At 40.4% G+C, this 22,286-nt stretch overlaps 1 protein-coding gene across 1 annotated transcript in view; it reads right to left on the bottom strand.

Annotated features, from left to right (window-relative positions):
- Window positions 1–552: 552 nt before the first annotated feature.
- Window positions 553–22,286, bottom strand: part of HS6ST3 (heparan sulfate 6-O-sulfotransferase 3) — a gene marked incomplete at both ends in the record, with an annotated part of 273,229 nt that continues 251,495 nt past the window's right edge. Inside the window, one exon of the mRNA XM_084226891.1 lies at window positions 553–1,258. Within this exon, the coding sequence (XP_084083017.1) occupies window positions 553–1,258 (706 nt within the window). The remainder of the gene's footprint in view (window positions 1,259–22,286) is intronic.

Raw genomic sequence — 22,286 nt, forward strand, 5'->3', positions numbered from 1 at the left:
TGCCCCAATCCAACACTTCCTGTGTCTTTTTTAATCACCTCATCAAATTCTTCCCTTAATCAAAACACAGCATGTAGAAGTTTGAAGGGCAATGTGTGCACCTCATCCATTTCATTCACTAGAGAGTTATGCACTACAGTTGTAATGAACAGTACGAAACAAACCAGCTCTCATGTCACAAAAAAACCAAGCCAGGTATTCTTCCCCAATTTATCATTCATGTCTGCACAAGTTTTAGTAGCTCAGATTGTACAGGGTACATCTGTTAATGAAAAGAATCTCTCTTCAACCTATCCTCATAGCTTAGGCCTTTGAAGGAAGTCTTTTCTGGCAGGAATCTCATTCTACTGCCATTTAATAACACTAACCAATACCCATTGAGAAAAAAATACATTCTCACTGGCAGAAACCAAGAAAAACTGAGACAAGGAGGGGGAGTTGTCAGACGAGGTCTCATTTCCCAAAGCAGTAGGTCTCCCTTGACTAATTCCCAGGTAGCCACAACGCACAAACACTCTGATCCTCTCACTGGTCAGGCGAGATGGAGGAGCATCACCACCTTGCAACCTGACTATTATAATCTTCAGTAACAGCTACTCCTGCTGCCTCTTCCCTCGGCCACTGGTGAGCCCTCTGCTCCCGCAGCAGTCGCCGCTCCTCTCGCCTCTTTAGCCGGTTCTGCTGGTGCTCCTCTTGCTTGGAGTACTGGAAGCGCTGCAGGAACAGGTCCTTTGCGTACTCATACAGCTGCACGTCCAAGAAATTCAGCTCCTCTATCCGCTGCCGCACGTCCTCGCCGATGTCCACGTTCGAGGCCCGCGTGACGTTGAACTGGGTGAAGGGGGAAATGAATTTTAGGTTGAATGTCCTCTCAAAGAGATACTGTGTTTTCCTCTGAAATTCTGTCAGCCCGAAGAAGGCCATGTTTTTCAGATTGTTCTTGGCGCTTTGGAGAAGGATCATGTTTCTCTCGCTCTCATTCATGAAAGTCAGGTTGTAGCACCCCACCAGGCTGAGGTCGGCCAGCATGCGCACCTGGCGGTTGCTGGCCAGGTTGTAGCTGCAATCCATGAATTCCTGCAAGCTGACTCCAGACCAGTCATCTCCCTCGTAACAGGTAGGCAGCTCGTCTGGCGTCGGGCTCCTGCCATCGCACATATGAAGGGAAGTTTTCCACGTCGCACCCCTCTGGACGTGTTTCCATTCGCTCAAGTACCGTGACACTGGGTCCCTCAGCATGGTGATGTAATAGAAATTCCTGAAACATAGAATGAAACACAGTTTTAAGATTTCAGCAGATTTTCCTGTTTATTCTCCAATAAAACTATTACTCAACACTGGTACCACACCCTTCACTTATTCCAGTGCAATGTAGGCACTTCAGGTGGCTCTTTCTGAGACAGCAAAATCTTCATAAATACTGTGAATAAAATACAAGGTAAATTGGGAGAGAGAGAGATATGAAAGGAAATAAGCAGTTATCAGAGAAACAGAATTACTTTGACCTATCAAGTGCTCAGTGACAGTCACTTTACATAGAAACCAATTAACTGAAGTGTGCTCCCCTCCACATTGACGTATTAACCGCCAGCAATATCAGAAACTGTGGGAAAAGTGATTGGAATAATCCTGCCCCTTCTCTTCTGGACTGAGACACGTACATCTCACAAGATGCAGGGGTTGATAATCCCTACAGCACTCGGGCATAACCTAAGAAAAGCTTAAGCAATTTCATGTGGACGGTGTAAGTGCTAAAAATAACACCATGTGGAAGAATGGCATGAGCCACCTACTTAAGAAAAACCCTATTATTAAGTGGGTTGGAGTGAAGACAATAAGAGACCAAAAATCCATTAATATGCCTTAATTTTAGACAAGTGCTTGATTGAAATTAGTTATAATCCTGTAGCACAAAAGCATTTGTTGGTGTAAGGATTATTATTATTCAATCTCACCTGTCAAGAATACAAAAGAGACACCAGGATATATTGATCTGAAACAGAGAAAATAACTACAGAGCTCACATTGTCAGTTCATCTTTTTGCTATTAAATTCAGTTTGTATATCTTATTTACGGCAATCTGAAAGGGACTGCAATTAAATATATATCAAGGAAACTTTCACAGATTGAGGTTGTTTTTACTTAGGGATGTTTTACTCAATAATAACTCACCTGAGTTATAAGGTGATATCATAAACACAAAGCAAAACTGAAATACTTATGATTTCTCTCAGCTAGAATAACCAGAAGAAGATTCATGACTAAAATTAACACATGATCTGGTACAAAAATAGGCTCGTGAGTTTGCATGACTCATCTTCCTCAAACTACACATTAATAAATCATGAGCCCTAAGACTTCTTAAGAAAAGTCTGATCTCAGTACTTTTTATTCAGCCTGGAGAAGGATGAAGGAAGTAAGCAGGAAGCAGAGAAGGATGAAGGAAGTAAGCAGGAAGCAGAGAAGGATGAAGACAAACTACCCTGTAAACAAGCCAACATTTTGGAAGCGTCATCTCATACAAGAGCTACCTCCAGTAAAATAAAAAAAAATCTCAAAAATTTTAACACCCTCCAAGACAATTACTTTGCTTTTCCAGGTATCACCCACTTCCTGCCACTAAAGATTCACCATCTCCATGAATCTTAGGTTAACCACAAAAATACTTATTTCCCCACATACTGCTAAATATGCAGATATATTTCCCAGTGCAGGCAAAGCAAAGGGAAACAGGTGTGAATACTTCATTCTAATTCATTCTGAATTTTCCACCTACAGGACCTATATTTTCCAGACTAAGGTTATGAGACCAAACTATGGACTATGTTCTGCTGCAGGGTAATTTCCTGAGCTACTATCTAATGGAAACAGTGTTGCAATACTTATTTCACAGCAGAAGCTTTACAGGTAGAAGGATTTAAAATAGGGAATGTCATGGGTGTATTTTCCCTATCACTTGCACTGGAAGCCAAGATTTCTGTCAGCATCAGATGACTTTGAAGGATGATATTTCCAGAACCATTTGGAGTTTGGGTCTTCTGACTGCTGCTCATACATAGCCAAATTGCACATCAGCTGTTTTGGTCCCCTTCAGTTACTTACACCACCCACATCAACAGGGAACCCAAGGATCACACAACCCTTCATAGACAGGTATTTCCAAAATCCCTCTTCTCCTGCAGAGCAGGAAGTACCAGAAATCCTCCTGTGTGCTCTGCAGGATTATTCCACTATGAAAAAGCAGTCTTTGGGCCCTTGAGGCACAGCTTTCTCTTCTCAGATTGAATGCTTATCTCATCTTGGCTCTACACTGCATGTATTACAGCACATTAACTACTTCCTATTTTAGAGGGAAGAGGGGATGCGTTTCTCAAGTGTTGTGCAGATAAAACAGCCCAACTCTCAAACACCCATCAGCTCTGAGCATAAGAAGCTGTTGTTGCAACATCCAGCAGGCACTGATAGGGTTGTGACCAAAAATGGCTGAAGCTCCAAGGGAACAGAGATGGAAAAAAATGGACAGAAACTGAGAGGAAGTTGCAAACATCTACATCAACAAAAATGGGGTATTGGCTTAGTCCTTGTGTTGCTGCCCCTCCTCTCTTCAGATAATTCTGGATGCTAACAAGTGGTAACAGACAGATTTGAAAGCTGCTCTTGACAGTTATTTATACCTCTAATAATAGTTCTGTCCTTCCTCACCCATCTCCAGCAGTCCCAGTCAGGTATGACTCAGAGCAACAACAATTAACAAAAATACCTCCTTTGCATCAATCATTTCCCTTTCATCCCTGGGTATGTAAATGTGTTTGATGTGCAATAAACAGGAGTACAAAGCAAATGCATGGAAATGAGAGCAGTACATCTTTGGTTAACATCCGCACCTTCCCTTCTGCATACTGCGCCTGCTGCTGCTCCTCCTTGTGAGTACCCAACTTCTGCAGCTTTTTTCACTGCCCAGATAAATCTGCTGCTGGATTCTGCAGCTTCCAGAGAGTAACCTTCTTGTATTATCCACTGTATGGCTTCTTCATCGGGCATGCAAACTTTAACAGCAGCTTGACACACAGTTCTGAGGGGCTGATAACTTACGCCACATTCACAATTTACAACCTTCTGATTAACTTTCTGGCTTTGACCCTCTGCCAGCCTTTTAATCAATCTGAGGTTGGAAGACCTTAGGATTTCTTCCACCATATCCTGGACACTGTCCAGATGACACTGCTACATGCTGCCCCTGGACTGGGGGAATGCTACACTGAACTTGTGCACCAAGTTTTTTTTCAGGGAAAAGCATGTCACGTGTCCAGAATAATGATACAAGCAAACACACTAAGGCCCTGGACATTTTTTTTCAGTTGGAAAATTATACAAATTATAAAATTATCTTAGGAAGTTGTTTTCAAATTGATTTCAAATGTTGACATTTATGGAATAATTATAGAAGAATTTTGGAGCCCTCAGTGCCTCATATACAAGCATTCAATCACACTGGGAATAGCCAGGGAGTCAGCTCATAATAAAGACAAGAAGCAGGTTAAAAATACGAAACAGGATGTGGCCTGTCTTCACTGCACAGTAAAATAGCATAAAGCTAGCTAAACACTGAATATGCTTGAGCCACTCTGAATACAGATGTGCACTTGCTCTTGTTGGTGTAAATGACCCTCTTGCATCCCCCATGCTATCACTTACGGCTGTGTTGAATTCAATGACTACCCACTGGGGGAAATACTGAGCAAAGAATTAATGACTTCTGCTGCCCTGTTTGTCAAAGCAAACTCATCACAGACTTCTTGGATTCATTTTATAGACTCCCATCTACTGCCACAGATACCCTCAGTGCTTAAAGGCTAGCCAAAAAGAATATGCTGGTATGTTAGGGAGAAGAGATTTTTCAGAAAATATTCCAAATTAATTAAAACCCATACAAGTTATAACTGTATAATATAATTATGTAACCAATAGCTATATCAGCATGTGCATGTTTGTGTGTAAAAATTTACACTGAAATCTGGCCATAACCTGAGTTTGTCAATGACAGAAAAATGATAGCAAATCCGTGTGTGTTTGCCAATGTATCTTGTGACTGTCTCTACAAACACATACACATGTAAGAACAGTTTAGATTTCATTTCAAACACCAACCCACTAGTTGCAGTGTCAGCTCCTCCCGAAAGGAAACTTTATGCAGCTTCCCCAGATTAAGCAATCTCCTTTTGAGCGTGATGTACTGAAACAAGTGGATTATTGAAGTGGTCACTATGGGATAGTTGATCTTTTGGACAAGTAATGGTCACGCCAAGGGCCCGATGATCCATGCAAGAGCTCAAACAAGCACCAGTGTGAAGTGTGGGCTGCACACTATTGTTTACACTGGAATTATGAAGTACTCGGTAATTCCTAAGGCTCTAGTCCTACTTGCATGAAATCCAATCTCTTCATTAGCATTAGGCAAAGAAAAGCTTTAATTAAAAGAACAGATAAAATGAGCTTCTAGTTATAACCTAAGAACATGTATTTCTTCCACATTATAAGGTATTTTAATATAAATACTCTAATCTTACATTAATCCTTCAATGGTATTGCTCCAGTTTAGAAATTAATTTCAGAGGAGCAGAGTCTGCTATAAGCAGAGGTGATCCCAAACCAGGGCATTTTGCCTCTTCTATCACCATGGAGCAGATGTCCCAGCTGAGGGAGATTTACTAAATACATGAAGGATCACTGCACACTGAGAACAGAAACATCCTGCAGGGCCTCCTGGGGAAGAGGGATGAATGGCATCTTCATAAAAGGAGAACAGCGCGCTCGTGGCAGCGAATGCAGAGACAGAAGAGTATCTGAGGTGGAGAAAAAGAGTCACCAGAGAATATTTTGGTAAACACTAGCAGACAGAAGAAGGAAAAACCCAAGTGACTGAAAAAATCCAGGTGCATCATAAAACTATCCACATTCTTCTGCTTCCTGGTAGAAAGGAAAATAAAGGCCCTGGTCAAGCTTATGTCCCAAGTGGATATAAGATATTAGAAGCTTTAATTGTGGAAGTGAGTGTGCTCCTGAGGAAAGGTCTAAAATGCCCACCAAAAGCCATCCTGTCAGCACACTTCTGCCACCAGTGGAGGTTGTGGCAAGATGAAGGCTTGAAGGATCAGCATTATGTGAACAAAAGCCTTATACTTCCCAGTTTTATCTGGAAGCCCAAATTCACACAGGCAGTAACAGACTTAGCCCACAATCAGTAACCTCTCTTTGGGCAAAGTATTGTCAGTATGGGTAATGGTGAAAGGAAGAGGGTAAATAAATGAAACAAAGGTAAGTAAAATGCAGCACATGTACAATTAGGGAATAAAAACATGCAACAGGAATGATGGGGGAAGGCAGAAAGCAAAGAAACTTTGTCAGGCTGATATGAACGGGTCAAAGTCAGTGAAATGCAGATGCATCAGCTCAAGGCTGGCAGCATTTCTGTGCAGAGTGTCTCTGCATCCATGGTGTGTTTAATTTACAGATAAAATGCCCAAAATAACAAGAACAGACTGCATACTTATCCAGAACAATGGCACTGTAACGAAAATCTATGAAACAGCGCACAAAATATATGCATGTCCATCTGTCTGCAGGAAACATCATACAGCTTATCCACCAAGCCAGACTGATAAACCCTAGCTGTCCCACAAACTTTTGCAAAGATGATGCAGCAGGAGCACATAGGCTTCTTAAGCTTAGTGTCTGTCACAGGATGCTAGACACCGTGATGGAATGGTTTTCTAAGAAATCCTTTACATACATTTGTGAGCTTAATACCATTATCTGTCCTTTCAGGTTTTCATAGGTTTCTTTACAAGACTATTACTAAAAGAACAACCACCACCATTAAGAAGTGAAGGTTTACCTATTCACACCACAGGCATCACCTGCTCAGCATGTAGAAAAAAACCACTTACTTAATTAGCTGTTTTCTCAGAGGATCTGAGCACTCACCAGTTCTGCTGTTTTCATCTGGGATGATGAGCACTTTACTTAAAACAGTGGCTGTAATATTCTATAGACACTTCCTCCACACTAAAGGAAAACTTAGCAGAGTCAAATAAACGAAAAATAAAAAAAGCCCAACTTTAATTTTGAGGTATAAAACAACAAAATTTTAGCTGTGTCTCATTATTCCTTTGAGATTTTGTCCCATGGCTCTGAATCCAACTGGAGTAAAAACTGGCCATTGTTTCCTAGCTGGCCACAAGTCTCTGTTGTTAAACTCACCCTTTTCATTACCCCAGTGGCAGAAAGAGCAGCTAAATCCATACAACATGCCTGCTCAGAGAAGGGACTGGATGCTGCTTTCAGGGTAGGACACCTAATTGCAGTGGTCCACACACAAGCTATGCATTGGGGCAAGCTCTGAAACCAGCAGGGAGCTGCTCTGCACAGGCAGTGATGTGTGGCTGGCCATGGCAGGGGCCACCTCTGGCATGAGTTGCATCCATTTAGAGGCTCCCTCTGCATCTCAGCGTGTACCTTGGCCACAGAGGGAGATAAATTGCTGACCTGGAGGTGTCTGTGTTCTACAGGTGTCTCTGTCTGCAAGGTGAGCCCTGCACTTGGAGCCAAAGGGTCCTCGCCTGAAGGGATGCATTCACAGAATGCAAAGTTCAGGCCAACATCAAAAATTAACCACTAACATAGCATTTTGTAATGAGGGAGAAACAACCACAGAACCCCCATTTCACAACTCTTTGTACTTATAGTACATCTACCAGTCATGGTATTATATCTCTTTCTAAACATGCTTATTGAGTTGGAGCATTCCCCAAAGTAAAACCAAGTTTTTAAGCAAGTTCTCTATTGCTTCATAAAAATCTCCAGTCCAGCAGTTAGAAAAGCAGTCCATTATAACTCTGTTGTCCTTGCTGATACATCAGTATATCAGTGTGACAGAGGGAGGGCTGGGAGTCAGACAGCTGGGATTGTATGTCTGGTTCTGGCAAGAAAAGGTGGTCACTTGGGAAGTAATTTGTGAGGACACAGGCTGTTACAGGCAAGAGAAATGTAGTGATTGGGCACTGGAAAGCACTTAAGAAATGTGAAATCTTATATTTCCTTGCATGTTAGGAGGAATACTCCCTGTCACAAACTTCAGTTTCTCTTACAGTAATTCACTGCTTTCATCACAAAAGTCCCAATTTTTCTGTTTAGATATTGCAAGCCCTTTTTTCTTTAAAAATATCCTCTGAAATATCAGATTAAATTCTGTGTCCATGCCATCAGAAAAACCTCAGGAAAGCTTTATAGCACTGTTTTATTTTTTTTTTTGCACAGTTGTTGATCAGAAGATTAGTGTCCTACACCTGATTAAAGAATGACAGATGACAAGGAGTGTCTTTAGAGATCACTCACTCTTTGACATCAAACAAATTTTAACAGTAGTGATTTAGGGTAATCCAGAAGGGTAAAAGAAAGGGAGTGAACCTTTGGCAACACAAATGCTACACATACAACATTAGGAATTTTTCCACCTAAAGAGTTTTTGACATGAAATTTTTCTTGACATGAAGCTAGAACAAATTCAATAATGGCATAGAGCTATGCAAAGATATGAAAAGAATAAGATATTTGGTAAGCTATTTTAACATGGCATTGGTTCATAGATTCATATAATACAGAAAAAAAGATTAATTTCAAAATCCAGCACTATATCTGTACTGAAAACAATGGTAAAAACTGCATTTGGGGAGACTCTAATTTTTTTTTTCTTAAATACTTTAGGAATAAAGACAACTGGCCTTGGATTAGGCAAAATGACACAATTTGTTTTTAAAATGTTCTCTGCTTTTAGACTTAGGACATGTGATTTTGTACTTTTTTAAAGTAATGAATAATCATGACACTAATAATCACATTCTTGACATATCACATTGCCACAGGCCCTTCAAAATCATCACTGAAAGCATATCTTGGGACCTGCTGCTGCAAAAGGATAGTGGGAGGGCTGAGAATTTTCTTCTTGGCATAGGAGAATATAAGTTTGTGAGGACACAGACTTTAATGATGTATTTCAAAGAAGTGTCTAAGACATTGGGTGGAGGTCAAACAGCAGCCTTTCAGCACCTAAGAAGAGACCAGCAAGATGTTTAAGCAAGGCTTTTCACTCTTGGGCATGTCAGGATAGCTCATGAGGGACAACAGTCATAAACTGAAAAAGGTGAGAATAAAAGGAAATTATTCCTTATCAGAATAACTAAGCATTGGAAAGGTTTGTCAGTAGCAGCTCTGCATCCTCCACCCTCAGAGATTTTGAAGATCCAACTGGACAGAGCTGTGAGCAACCCCAACTATGCTCAGTGGTGGCCCTGCTCTGAGTTGGACTTCTCCTGAAATCACATCCCACCCCTGGGGCTCTGGGATTCTGAATGGCAGCAGAAAGTCTGCTCTCATCAAATGTACAGCCCTGTCAGACAACACAGCAAACACTCAACAACTAAATTATCCCCTTCTCCCTTGTCCTTTCCCAGCCACCCTAGGAACAGTACAGAGGATTTTTAGTCTCTTTTAAGAGATTGTTGGGGTTTTTTAATAAGATTTTAGCTAGGCCTGTAACACTCCAAATCAGCACACCCTGAATTATTGAGCAGCTTCATGAGTACTTATTTCAATGACATGTTATTCAATACAGAGTCTCCAGAAACTGGAGAGGACAGTGCAGCCACTACACGTCCCTAAAGAAGCGGATTCTGTTCACAAGTATCAAGTCTGGATCTTGAGCAGCTCCTAGGCTAATGAAATGCTGTAGTTACCCATGGTTTTAATCCCAGTGTTTTAGAAAATGCACATGAATAGCAGATGAGTATGTGTGAGCTCTCTGAGCTAATATAGGTTTTTCCTGTGTCTTGCCTTCAGGACTTAGGCATACATTTTCCAACACAGAGCATTAAACTGGGCATTTTAACACATAGGGAAGCTCAGCCTCATTTGCAGTGAAGAAAACAGAGAGTAGTATGAGCAGATACGAAGAAATTTGTTGATTTATTTAGGAAAAAAAGCTCTCAGAAACATCATAGTGCCCTACCTACCCTGCCAGCACAGATAACAGCACTCAATTATCCCTTTCCTAGCTGCTTTTGAAATATCCTTTTCATGCCATTGCTCCTACTGAAAATATCTTGAGAAGGTTGAGTCCTACAGTTAGGAACACAAGTCATATTCCCAGACAAAATTTGGTCTTGGTCTACTTAGATCCAGTTGTTCTTGAGTTAACACTGCAAATACATAAAGGAGATTTATAAATGTAACATCAGAGAAGGAGAAATAGCATTTAAGCTGAGGATCAGAGAGCAATCACACCTCTCAACTTTCAATTTACAAAGCTGAACTACTTTTTATTCTTTCCTCTGATAAGAAAAGTCCTAAGTGACCAAACTGCAGTCCCCAAAACCCTTGGGTCATCGTTAGATCCTTTTACTGACTTTTCCAACATCTCAGCTTTTCATGCTAGCTTTTGAAAGGGGGCTTACAAAAGTAAGGAGCTCCTGAGATTTGTTCCAGGTTTTGATCATCATAGCAGTCCTTTCCTGGCATTTGAACTTGCACACTTCAAATTTCACTATACATAGCTAGAGCTGAGCAAATTTCACACAAGGCTTTAGAGGTGCCTTGTACAACAAACATTTCTTACCTCCACTGGCAATGCATTCTCTGATACACCTTCACATTGCATTTTGGTTTTTTGTGGGGCCACATGACTCTGGAAACTCACACTCACTGTGTCACTGGCTCAGATGGTCCCTGCCCATGGCAGGGGGATGTAACTTGATTGTCTTTAAGGTTCCTTCCTACCCAAACCATGCTGTGATTCTATGAATATGAAGACTCCCCATTTTGGCTGGTAAGCACTCAGCTGATAGAGGACAGCTGTTTCTGCCAGATTCAGATGCATGAACCATGCACTTTGTACTATCAAACTTCATTTCCCCTATTTTTATTAAATCCTCAATGTCATTAAGCTAATTCCATTGATATACTTAAGCTTTTGGTACCAGCATCATTCATGAAAACATGAAATAGGGTCAGAGTTAAGACTAGCCCTGTGGAAATTCATGGATAACTTTCCTTTAAGTTCCTCTTTCAGCACATCCTGTTTGGTTACCAGCTCCTTGTTCACCAGAAAATTCTTATGCTCAGCCTCATGCTTTTTGCCTTGTATAATAACTTTGCACATGCTGGTCTATCAAATACTTTATTGAAGGTAAATCCCCATTCTGCTATCAGAGATGGATGCTGGATTTACATGTAAAAGCCCAGAGGCTGGTGGCCCCAGCTTTGGTGCATGTGAGAACACAGAAGTTGGTTAAAGATGGGGAAATGACAATTTGTTTCAGAGTGAAGTGATCTGGAATAGAAATGCGTGGATGAGGTGATTTGGTGGAAAAACAAACAAGCTTGATACAAATTGTAAATCATTTCTTGATGAGACACAAATCCAACAAACTTCCCTCCAGTGATTTTTGTTCTTTGCCTAAATAATACCAAGCTCAGTTGTTTTAAGTATTCCTTAAATTGCTGAAAGGAGTGAAGTAGCAAGAACCTTGCTGAAAGAAATACAAATACAAAATGCAGTAATAATTCAAACAATGAGAATTGCATTGTTCTATCAAGCACAGGCACAAAACAACCCTTGTACCTCTTAAGAAACAGGCTGTGAGCACACACAGGGGAAGTACTATTCAAAAGCCATAGATGGGCAGGGTCTTACAAGATTCTTTAAAGATATGCAAGATATGCATTTGTGCTGGGGAGAATACGAAATCTGTTGTGGAGAGGACTGGGAAAGGAGGAATCCATTGCTCACATCCCCCCCATTCTATCTCCTGTGCTCAGGTGATTGCTGTGTCTGAAAAGAACCGTGCAAATCCGTGGTACACGTGACCTCTTTACTCAGAAATGTTGTTTCTTTTTCCTCTGCCTTTGCTAGGCCACTGCACAGGAGGGAACATGAGATAAGGGTGCATTTGCACTGCTGTCCTACCCACCTCCTCCCAGAGCCCCAGCCTGGGGAGGAAGCTCTGAACTTGCCTTTCTCAGGAGGATGTGACAAGTACAGGGGAAATGAGCTAAGAGGATGGCCCACAGCAGGGAGTGGCAGCAGAAAGCAAGAGCTGGCCAGGGAAAAGAAAGGTGATGACAGACAGGGCCAAGAGAAGAGCAAACCTGAAGACAATGCTGCACAAAGGACCTGCAGTTTGAGTCTGTTTTGCCAATACAGCCTTAGAGGGTTACAGAAACCCGTTTGGGAAGAGACTCTCCTGAAGAAGTCTGATACCTATAGTCACGGGTAACAGCTTAGCGTAACAGAATTCACAAAATATCCCTCATGCACACAGGACAAACCACAAGACCCTCCTCACAACGAGCAGCTGCCAAAAAGGCTAGAGGCAGTGCCTGTTTCAGGAGGACTCTCATGGGGTCACTGCCTGGGTGACCAAGCACTCCTCCAGCTCCAGTGCAAAAAGGTGGGGACACAGAACTCCTGCCTATTCAATAACTTAAACAACATCAGGCCTTTCATAATGGTTCTAAAGGAAGAAAAAAAAAATCCCTGCATACTTTCATGCAGAATTATGAGAGATCTGCTGCCTGCAGGAATACACTTCGTTGGTAAAATTCAGTTTCAAAGAGCCCCTGAAAAAACAAATCAAATGTAGCCAGATCCTTAAATCTTCTGACATTTACATTCTTCAGTCAGATTTTGTAAGGTCTAAAACAAAGCAAAATTAGTTATTTTAAATTCAACTACAATGTTTATCTTCATTCCCTTCCTGTTTTTTGAAGGAGCTGTTGCTATCCCACTTTGTTCTCTGGCTAGGTAAAACTTGCAGCACCAGCATCACCAGTGTTCCTTTGTAACTGGCTTCACTGGAAACCAGCTTGTTCCAAAAGCGTAATCAGGCTCCCTTCCTAGCTGAGCTTTCTCTGATTTCCAACTAAGAGCTCAGTTGGAGGCACTCTTTCCCAAGTCTGGAATGCTCAGATAAAAGTTCTGTGGGATTTTTCACTGCAATGCATTTTGAATCAGTACAGTAATTCTGCTCAATTAATAAAGTAATTAACAATAAAAAGGGCTCAGTAATTGAAATCCCTTTGAAAGTACACTAATTTATTCTCTCTAAACTTTGCCTCAAATCTTTATTAATTCTGACATCAAGCAAAATGACCATAAATTATAAATGATCATCACAAAATCCACAATCATTTTCTTGTCCTATATGCTGAGTTTTTAAAGCCTCCCAAAAGGTAAACAACATGACAACACAGATATAAAAGAATTTCAGGTGATTTCAGTAATGAATTCATTATAAGAGAAGTGTTCCCTATTTGTACATTGAAATAGTTCACAAAACCTAGGGAAATTTACCCAGCTGTAAAACAAAAATGCTATTTTTTTTTTCTTTCTAAAATTCCTCTTTTTTTAATGCAACTGCATGATTTTACCTGTAAGCCAATAAACAAGAAGACAACAAGGTATTTCAATTGAATACTTACATGACAGACTGCTGACTTTCCATTTTACACTGAACTTTGTGTTTTACTAAAATACTTTATAGCATCTGAGCAAACCAGAAATATTTGGTATGAATATATAACTCTAAGCAAACCCAGAAATGTTTGGTATTAATAATGTAACTCAAATATAAGCAAAATTGCCATTTTCCTTCTCCATTGATCTAATAGGCATCTTTGTACATATATAAATATTTATACACACATACAAACATAAAATCCCCACAAGGGGGCCATCTAATCTTCCCCAAATCTTCACAAAAGCTTAACTTGCTTTCCAAAAATTGATGTCATAAAGCTTTTGTCTGCAGATACTATGGTACCTAAGGAAAAAAAGCTTTTTTCCAACTAGAAGTGACTTTGTGACAGAATTTCATACAACAAAACCTGTAGCTTGAAATGGAATCACTTTTTATGCACAATTCCCACTATATACTTGGCATGCAAAGAACTTTGATTAAGCTTTTCCAAGTTCACTGCTTTCACTATGCAGCCCAAACGAGACCTTTTACACACACACAGACAGAGCCAGCTCCACTGCCACGCCAAGGCAGCCTCCAGGATGCAGCCTGGTTCTGAGTTATTCTGGAATTTGTAGGCAAAGCCCAGAGTGAGGGACCTTGAGTGATTTTCAGCCCTGTAACAATGCATCCCCTAGGTGCCACAGTTAAGGTACAAATGGTATTAAAGTTATTTGCATTGTCCTCTCAACTCCCTGCAGGTATGAAAAACGAATCTTGTTTGTCATTCCTTGTTATCTGCTTTAATATTCTGAATGTCTTACAGACACAGCATTTTAAGTCCTCATCTTCTTAACTCAGCTGCAGCTCTGTGATGTTTTTATTATTTACCATACCTTTGACCTTGGAATACCTAGAAGAAATGGGACCATCTCCTTCTTCTGACCTCAAATCTTAATTAATCAGGCTTAGTCACACATGCCAGACTGTGAACTGCACTGTACCATCAGTTGTGGATGTCATGCTCTGAGAAAGAAGCTAGTAAGATGGAATAAAGAAGTCTAGACTTCTAAAACAACTTCTGTGAAAAATTTTTTACCTTTCAGGAAAAATAAATAGAGATTATATTAATTCAGTCCTGCAGATACAGCACAAACCCACCAATCTGCTAACTCAAAAGAATCTCTGCACCTTGATCTGCAGCACAAACTTGAAGCAAAGTTTCCATGATTTCTCAGTGATAGCACTATATGATACTGTCATGTTTAAGCCACGTCCATGACAGAGTTCAGGCTGCTCCAAAACTTGTGCATTCACATAAAATAAAACTCCCAAGACCCTGATGGGTCTCCATAATAATACTGGCTCAAGCAAGTCATCATGGATGCCTGTGGCTCTGGAACTTTCCTCTGAAATGGACAAATCCTAATCAATGAAGCACATCTGTACAGTGGCAAAAAAACACTTCCCAGTCCCTCCAGGCCATGAACTGACAACTTGAAGCATGACATTTGATTAGCCTTATTATCTCAACTCATTTATACATAAATGTTTGCAGGGGCCATGAAGCCATCCAACCTTTATTAAAATCCAGCCACATTCTCTGAACTGATGTTCCCTTCTCTTCCTTCTTCCTTTTTAAAAACAAGGAGCAATGTATTTTTCTTTTATTTATTAATTTCTTTTTTAACTGTGGGTTATCATCTTTGCAATTTTATTATTGTCAAATAACCTTCTCCTCATACATAAGTGCAGCAGATTGTTGCCATAAACGCTCACATATGCAAATAGGTCAGGTTTTCTAGTTTTTCCCCACAGAGATATTTGACATTGAGACTCAACATGATCTAGCATCTTTCTGAACTAAAGGCCAGGGGAATCGTGTGTGGGACTTCATTTCCAAAACTATTTCTCATGGAAATTAATGAACATCTGTGCAGCTGCTGAATGTGAATTCAGGCAGCAGACAAAGCCTAACTGAAATTGAACTTAAGGTCTAGAAATACCTAATGGTAAGCATGTTTATCTTTAGATTTCTTCCTTCCCTTTGAAGAGTCAGAGTGCTCTTCAGGTCACCAACTTTTCTTGCTCTAAAAGGAGTGGGATGATGACAGGGTTATGAAAGCTATTTCAGCATAAACAAGGAGCAAAGTTGCTGATGTGTATCCTAAGTAACACAAAGATTTGAACATGAAACATTCATTAGGATTTCTTTAAAGATGCTGTGAATTGCTTTCTGTTTCATATGGAGTATTACTGTCAATACAAGTATAGAAGCGATGCAAACAGGAAAGCAAAATTCAGGTTAAATATTAGATATCATCAGGAATATTTTTCTACAGTTTTAATGACTTCAATATTTCTGACTTTATTAGAGATTACATGGTCTGGGTCAATCTTATTTGTGATACATATATTGAATATGACATAATTTAACATCAATTAACACCTGTGAATTTAAAAAAGAAATCTCATCAGAGCTGAGTAACTGAAGATGTGCTATCTTCCTAGAAAAATTAGCTAAATAAGAGAAAAGGTTGCAAACTAATTTGGTTTTGGTTTTGTTTTTGTATTTTGAAGATGTTCCTTTTCAATGGGCTTTTCCTAAAGCAACATTTTTGTTTATAATTGTATAATTTTTAATATATGGTAAAACTATATATCCCAGTAGTCTCACCAAGTGCTGTTTAGCACTTATATCCCTGCTCTCCCTCTGGGGATAGAAGCCACTCTGTGTTCAGGCTAAAGAACAGCCCTGCCTGGATGAAAAGGAAGTTTGAATGAACACAGACCTTTATTTGTGACACTTTAATTTGCTCCGTGGCCTTAATAAATACACCCGCATCAAGTATTCTCATATAAACCACGACTCTAAAAATAACTCCATTCAGAATTTTTTTCATGTTGTTTCCAGTTACACTGCTTTTTCTACAAGGAACAATAACTAGTTCAGGCTGGGTTTTATCACTGAAAACCCACACTTCCTAGCTTCTCTCTCATTCTTTGGCACCTCTTGGTTTCTTTTTTCCTCTATTTCTGCTCTTCGTTTTCCCTCATTATTTGTGTCCTCACATAGCAGTAGCATAACTTGATGCCTGACAGAGCTGCAGAGGAAATGGAGCATTTCCATGGACCACAGACTGTTGGGCTGATACAGAAGAAATTTGGCCTCCTCCTAGCTAAGTTGAAGATTAAGCCCATTTGCTCCTGCACCAAGTTTCTCTGCACAGGGAGCTGGCTGCAGGGAAAACATGAGTGGCATTGGGATGGTGTCACTCAAAGCCCCTGTCAGCTGTGAAATACAAAGCTGTGTTTCATGTCTGGTACAGAAATGCAATGTGTGTATTTGTGATTGCGATATGGGTGGACACCGACCATGGGACGGCTGCAAATTCTAATAATAACTGAGGAAAGTAAAGCATGGAAGAAGGCCCTTGAACCTAGCCTGTGTTTGCCATTAGCCTGGATTGATTTAGGAGCATTTGAATTAAAGTGTTAAGGATGTTGCTCTTTTCTTGTAGTCAGGCCTTAAAGAGTCCTGCAATAATAATCTTTTTAAGTATAACTTTAAAATATTGTTTGTATCCTTGAAACCATAGCTTTGGAATATATAGAAAGGAAATGTGCTTATCTCACTCCTTAACAAAACTGAGAAAAACAGCTTGAGAAAGGAAGATGGACATCCTCTCAAGGATTTACAACTCCAAGGGAAGCTGGACATCACTGATAGTCCTTGTGATAACAAGGGGGACCCACATCTGGGGAGCTGGACTTCACCAGATGGGATTTGTCATTGCTCTTGCGGAAACTGCACCAACATCTCAGAGGCTGCTACCACCACCTGGGAGTCCTCCTTTTTTGGGACATCCTGAGAAAAACTAAATCACAATAGTGTATAGAATTGTGATGTAAACAAGTAGAAATAGAAACTGCTGAGAAAGCTTCTGAGTACCCCTATAAATACCTGTAAGCCCAAATATCAGTGTGCAGTTGGAGGGAAAACTGCCTCCACTGTACCCAGCGCTGTTTTGCTCATACTTTACCATAATTAATTAATAAATTAATTGTTGCTTGAATATTGGCCTAGTCAAGCTTCTTATTTATAACACAGCCACAGAGCTGTGGTGCTGCTTGTCGGGGTGGGCACAGGGGCTGTGCAGCTGGCTCAGGAGGGCAGGCTGAAAGCTGCAGCATGGGGGACAGCTCTCACCTGGAAGTGTGTTGGTGTAGCTACGTGGCTGCTTCCCCACAGGCCATTTTCACAGTGCTGCCCTCATCTGTGCCCTTCCTCTACAAGCTAACTTTTTTTAATTGAGATTTTTTAATTTTAGCTCTTTGAAACTAGAACTGCCTCATTTTTGCATTCCAGGAGCACAGACTCTCTGAGAGCTCAGTTTAGATGCCTGTGCATTAGGTCTATTACTGTTAGTTCAGGCTTCCTCAACAAATCTGAGAGCCAAAAATTATTTTGGAAACCTTGGTATGCAGTCTTCTCCCTTCTGCAGGTTTACCCCTGTTATTTAGAGTTGTAGATTGGCATAACCCTATCATTCAGCATATGGCAAGTGGCATCAGTGTAACTTTCAATGCCAGATATCCTAAGGCAGTTATAATACTAGAGTATTGCAATTGGACTTTGTTATTTTAACCTAGGCTGGACTTAGCTTTGCTTCCTAAAAAGGTTTTAAGGCAATAAGGTTCTATAAAAACAGCTGAATTAAAAGTATCATATTAGAAAGGTGTTGTAGAAGGTACTTGACATGTCAGATAAACCCACCAACAGCTGTTAAATACAGAGAAATCTTCAATAAGCAAGAAATTCTCAAGCCTTGAATTTTTCAGCCAGGGGAAAAATTTTTCATTCAGGGGTATCATAATTACATGCTTGCCTTGTTCTTATCCTCCTTGGAATCTCCATTTTGGGAGGTAAGGTGTTAGGTTAGATGGACCCTTGGTCTGACTCAGCTTAGCCATCCCTGTGCTACTTCAAGCCACCCACATAATCGTACTTTTTTTTCCTGACATTGAAGAGAGAAGTATCTCATGTTGATGAGTTAAGTCAAAGTAAAAAAAAAAAAAATTAAAAAAAAATCTGCACTGTTTTAGTCATATGCATAAGGAAGAATCTGGATGTCATGCTTGCCATAGAAAATGTTCTCTCACCTTCAATAAGAAATCTGTTTTCTGTTTTCTTAAAAATGGATGTGGGTGTTACAAATGGCAGTTCTTTACCGTTTTTAAAAATGAACACTTTCCATTCATTTAAGAAGAGACTATCAGAAAATATATTATTACCAAGGGCTGGTAGGAGGCAACATCAAACAGCATGTCAGCTCTGAAAGAGAAATGAGCCATGGAAACAGGCTGAATGCAGGAACCGACCGCTGAGGCTCAGCACAGAGGACAGGAGCATCCCATTGAGGCCACGGCACAGAATGGCAGCTGAGGCCTTCAGGTGGGCTGAGAAATGGCTCAGACCCTCCTGACTACTCCACCCTGCTCCATTCCAGGTCTGAATGTGCCCATGCAGCCTGGCACTGCAAATGTGACCCATGGCAAACCCAGGCAGCATGAATTAGCTAAAGCACATACCAGCCTCCACTGGTTTTATGTGTTCACCTGTGATATCTGATGGACACAAGCAGATGCAGAACAAACCAGCCTGGTATGGCACAAAACCAATTAGCTGACTCCTTCTGAACAGCTTGAATTGGCAGAGGGGTTTTATGTCAGAGGAGCAATTTGCATCATTGCTCAACCCCGCTTTTGAGCATGTATTAGGATATCTAAAGCCAGTTTGGCTGGATGGCCAAAGCAAAAAAATTAGTGGCCTTCATACCTTACCTGTTACAGCCATAAATCCAGTTACTCTGGATTCATGAGTGTGCAAACACACCAGGACAATCTGCTTCGTTCTGCTGCCCTGGGCACTTCTGTGTCTGTCCCAACTTACTGAACCTCTGCAAGTCCTTCGAAGCAATACACATTTCCTTGCATCAGTCTGCTAGAACTATATGAATTAAAGTAAATGACACAACTAAAATATTAAATTCCTTCAAAGTTGAATATCACGCATAAAATTCCAGGAATACAACATATTTAATTACAAAAGTGCATCAATTCCATTAGAAAAGTAATGTATAAAAGCCTCTGTTACAAGGTGAAATATTGTCCAGGGAGTTGGAAAATACCAGAAAGAATATTATTTGTGCAGCTTTTATTTTGCCACTATAACACCCTACTTATTTGCAATAAAAATGATTATTTTTCCATAGAACTCCTGCTTTGTTCAGTGCACTGAACAGGCAGTGCTGAGATGCCTGTTCAATATTTCTTTTTATGATCCTGTGAAAGCCCATAGTTCAGTGTTTTATTTACAGCAGATTGCACAGACTCTGCTCACGCACAGAATATCACATCTCCTCCTTGCTTTTGCTATCACAATCACCCTTGCACTATGCCGTACTTAATTTCTTTTTGATTAGTATTTTCTACAACTCCTATTTAAGTCATATCCTTGCACTTTTGCACACCAAGTTTTGATTTCTTTTGGGTCAAAAGGAAACATAACCAGAGACTGGGGAAAAATTCTTTCCCTGTAGAGACAGAAAGTACACAGCTGCAATGATCTCATGAGAACGGGAAAGGCAAACTTGAGTCTCTTAGGCTATAGAAGAAAATGAAGAAACATCCCTCAGGTCCTACACACCACAACCACTTTTGACAAAAGCAGACCTGACTGTTATTTGGTGTGGCACTCACATCTGCATGTACTGTGTGTGCCACAAGGATCCTGAAGGAAGGTGTTTCCCACTTGTGCTCCCCAAGAGGGATGCAGGGGAGGCTGGGAGGAGACACAGCCAGGACAGGTGACCCCAGCTGATCAAAGGGATATTCCAGACCATAGAACATCAAGATCAGTATGTAAAGTGGAGGAAGGAGGAAGGAAGAGGTGTTTGGAGTGATGGTGTTTGTCTTCCCAAGTCCCCATTACACGTGATGGGGCCCTGCTCTCCTGGGATGGCTGAACATCTCTCCACCCATGGCAAGCAGTGAATTAATTCCTTGTTTTGTTTTGCTTGTGTACCTGGGTTTTGCTTTCCCTGTTTATCTCAACCCATGGGTTCTCTTGCTCCTACCTTTCTGATTTGCTCCCCAAAATGCTTCTCTTCTGATTTTCTCCCCAAGCCCACTGGTGGGGGAGTGAGTGAACAGCTGGGGTTAAATCACAACACTCTTTCACTTTTTATTTGGAAATGGCTGTCTCATATTCTTCATGCATCTTTCAGGCAGCACAAATCTTAATGAGGAAATGACTGACATTAATAAGGCAGTAATGTGTTTTCATAGCCACCACTTAGCGATGACTTAGAATAACTAAGACACAGATGATGGGCAATTAACAGAAAGATGATTTGGTTTTGTCCACCTATTTCTCATGAAGAAATATATTCCTGAATGCAAAAACTGTATTCAAATAGTTGATAAGGAAAAAAAAAATCTAATACACAAGGAACATTTGAAACACCCATAAATAATACAAAGCTTTCTCTTTTTTTAATCCAGAGGACATATGGATGAAATAGGTATTGTCAGCCAGCCAACAAGTAACACTAATATCCTTTAAAAACATACTTCTAGGCTACACAGAAAACTTTATTTTAAATTCAGCCCAGCACTTTATACTCACTAATGGGCACAACTTCACATGCAAAGCTACCTGAAGACAAAAATAACAGCTCAATTAGATGGGGACCAGTTGGCCATCTTGTTGCCAACACCAGCTTGTACAAAGTTAAAGGCGTGTCTGTGCACTTTGCTGAACAAGGACAAGCCTTTAACTGCCTTGCTGAACCAGGACATCAATTATTTGTGGACATTAAAAAAGGTATTATCTAATTCATTATGCAGGGAGACAGTTGTTAGCACAGTAAATTAGCTGGATGATAGGTGGACTATACATGCTCAGAATTAAAGCAATCATGGCGTTACATTCTCTGACAAGCATTTATTCACTCAAAGAGCAGGTAATGATGGAAATATGAGCAAACAAATAATTGTCATAGTGATATCTCAATTCTGGAGATGTTTTGCATTCATCTGAGTTTGAAACCTGACTGCTTCAGGCCTCAAAAATCTGTAAGGAGACATTATCCCTCACAGGAGCAGAGAAACAAAGGTTACAGGAGACCTACTTCTTGCAGGTCCAAACACCTGCAAGAGCCCAAGCTGAAATGCAGGGGGGAAAGGATAGGTAATCCCAGTGAGGCACTGTCTGCCTGACTCATCCAGCAGCCTCTGTGCAAAGGTAAACCAGGAGAGGGAAAGCCAGTGTCCTATCAAGAAGACAGACTTTAGTTTAATTTTTCAGATAAAATTAATATTTTGACCTTGAAAAGACTGAAATATGTCCAAAATAAAATCATGTGACTCTCTGGGATACAGCATCCATGATTATAAATAAGATTATATCTGATATTTGAAGTCTTCTTTTTCAATGACTGGAGATATCTTTTTTTTTCCAGGCAGTCAAATTTTCAGAGGATCTTTGGATACGATGGTCTTCTGGTCTTTGAAGTCTGTAGGATACTACTGAACCCTTGACATTCTCTTTCTTTCTTGAACTCCAGTAAATTGAAATACAGATTTTTGTGAGATCTCTTCTGAGATCTACAGACTCTGTTGGTCAAAGTTCCTGTCACTTTTCCCACTTGTGAGATCAGAATTACCATGCCTGTGCTTTGCTGTAAACTGCTAAAATAAATGATCCCTGT

The sequence above is a fragment of the Fringilla coelebs genome (genome assembly GCF_963513975.1).
Source record: "Fringilla coelebs genome assembly, chromosome: 2".
Lineage (NCBI taxonomy): Eukaryota > Metazoa > Chordata > Aves > Passeriformes > Fringillidae > Fringilla > Fringilla coelebs.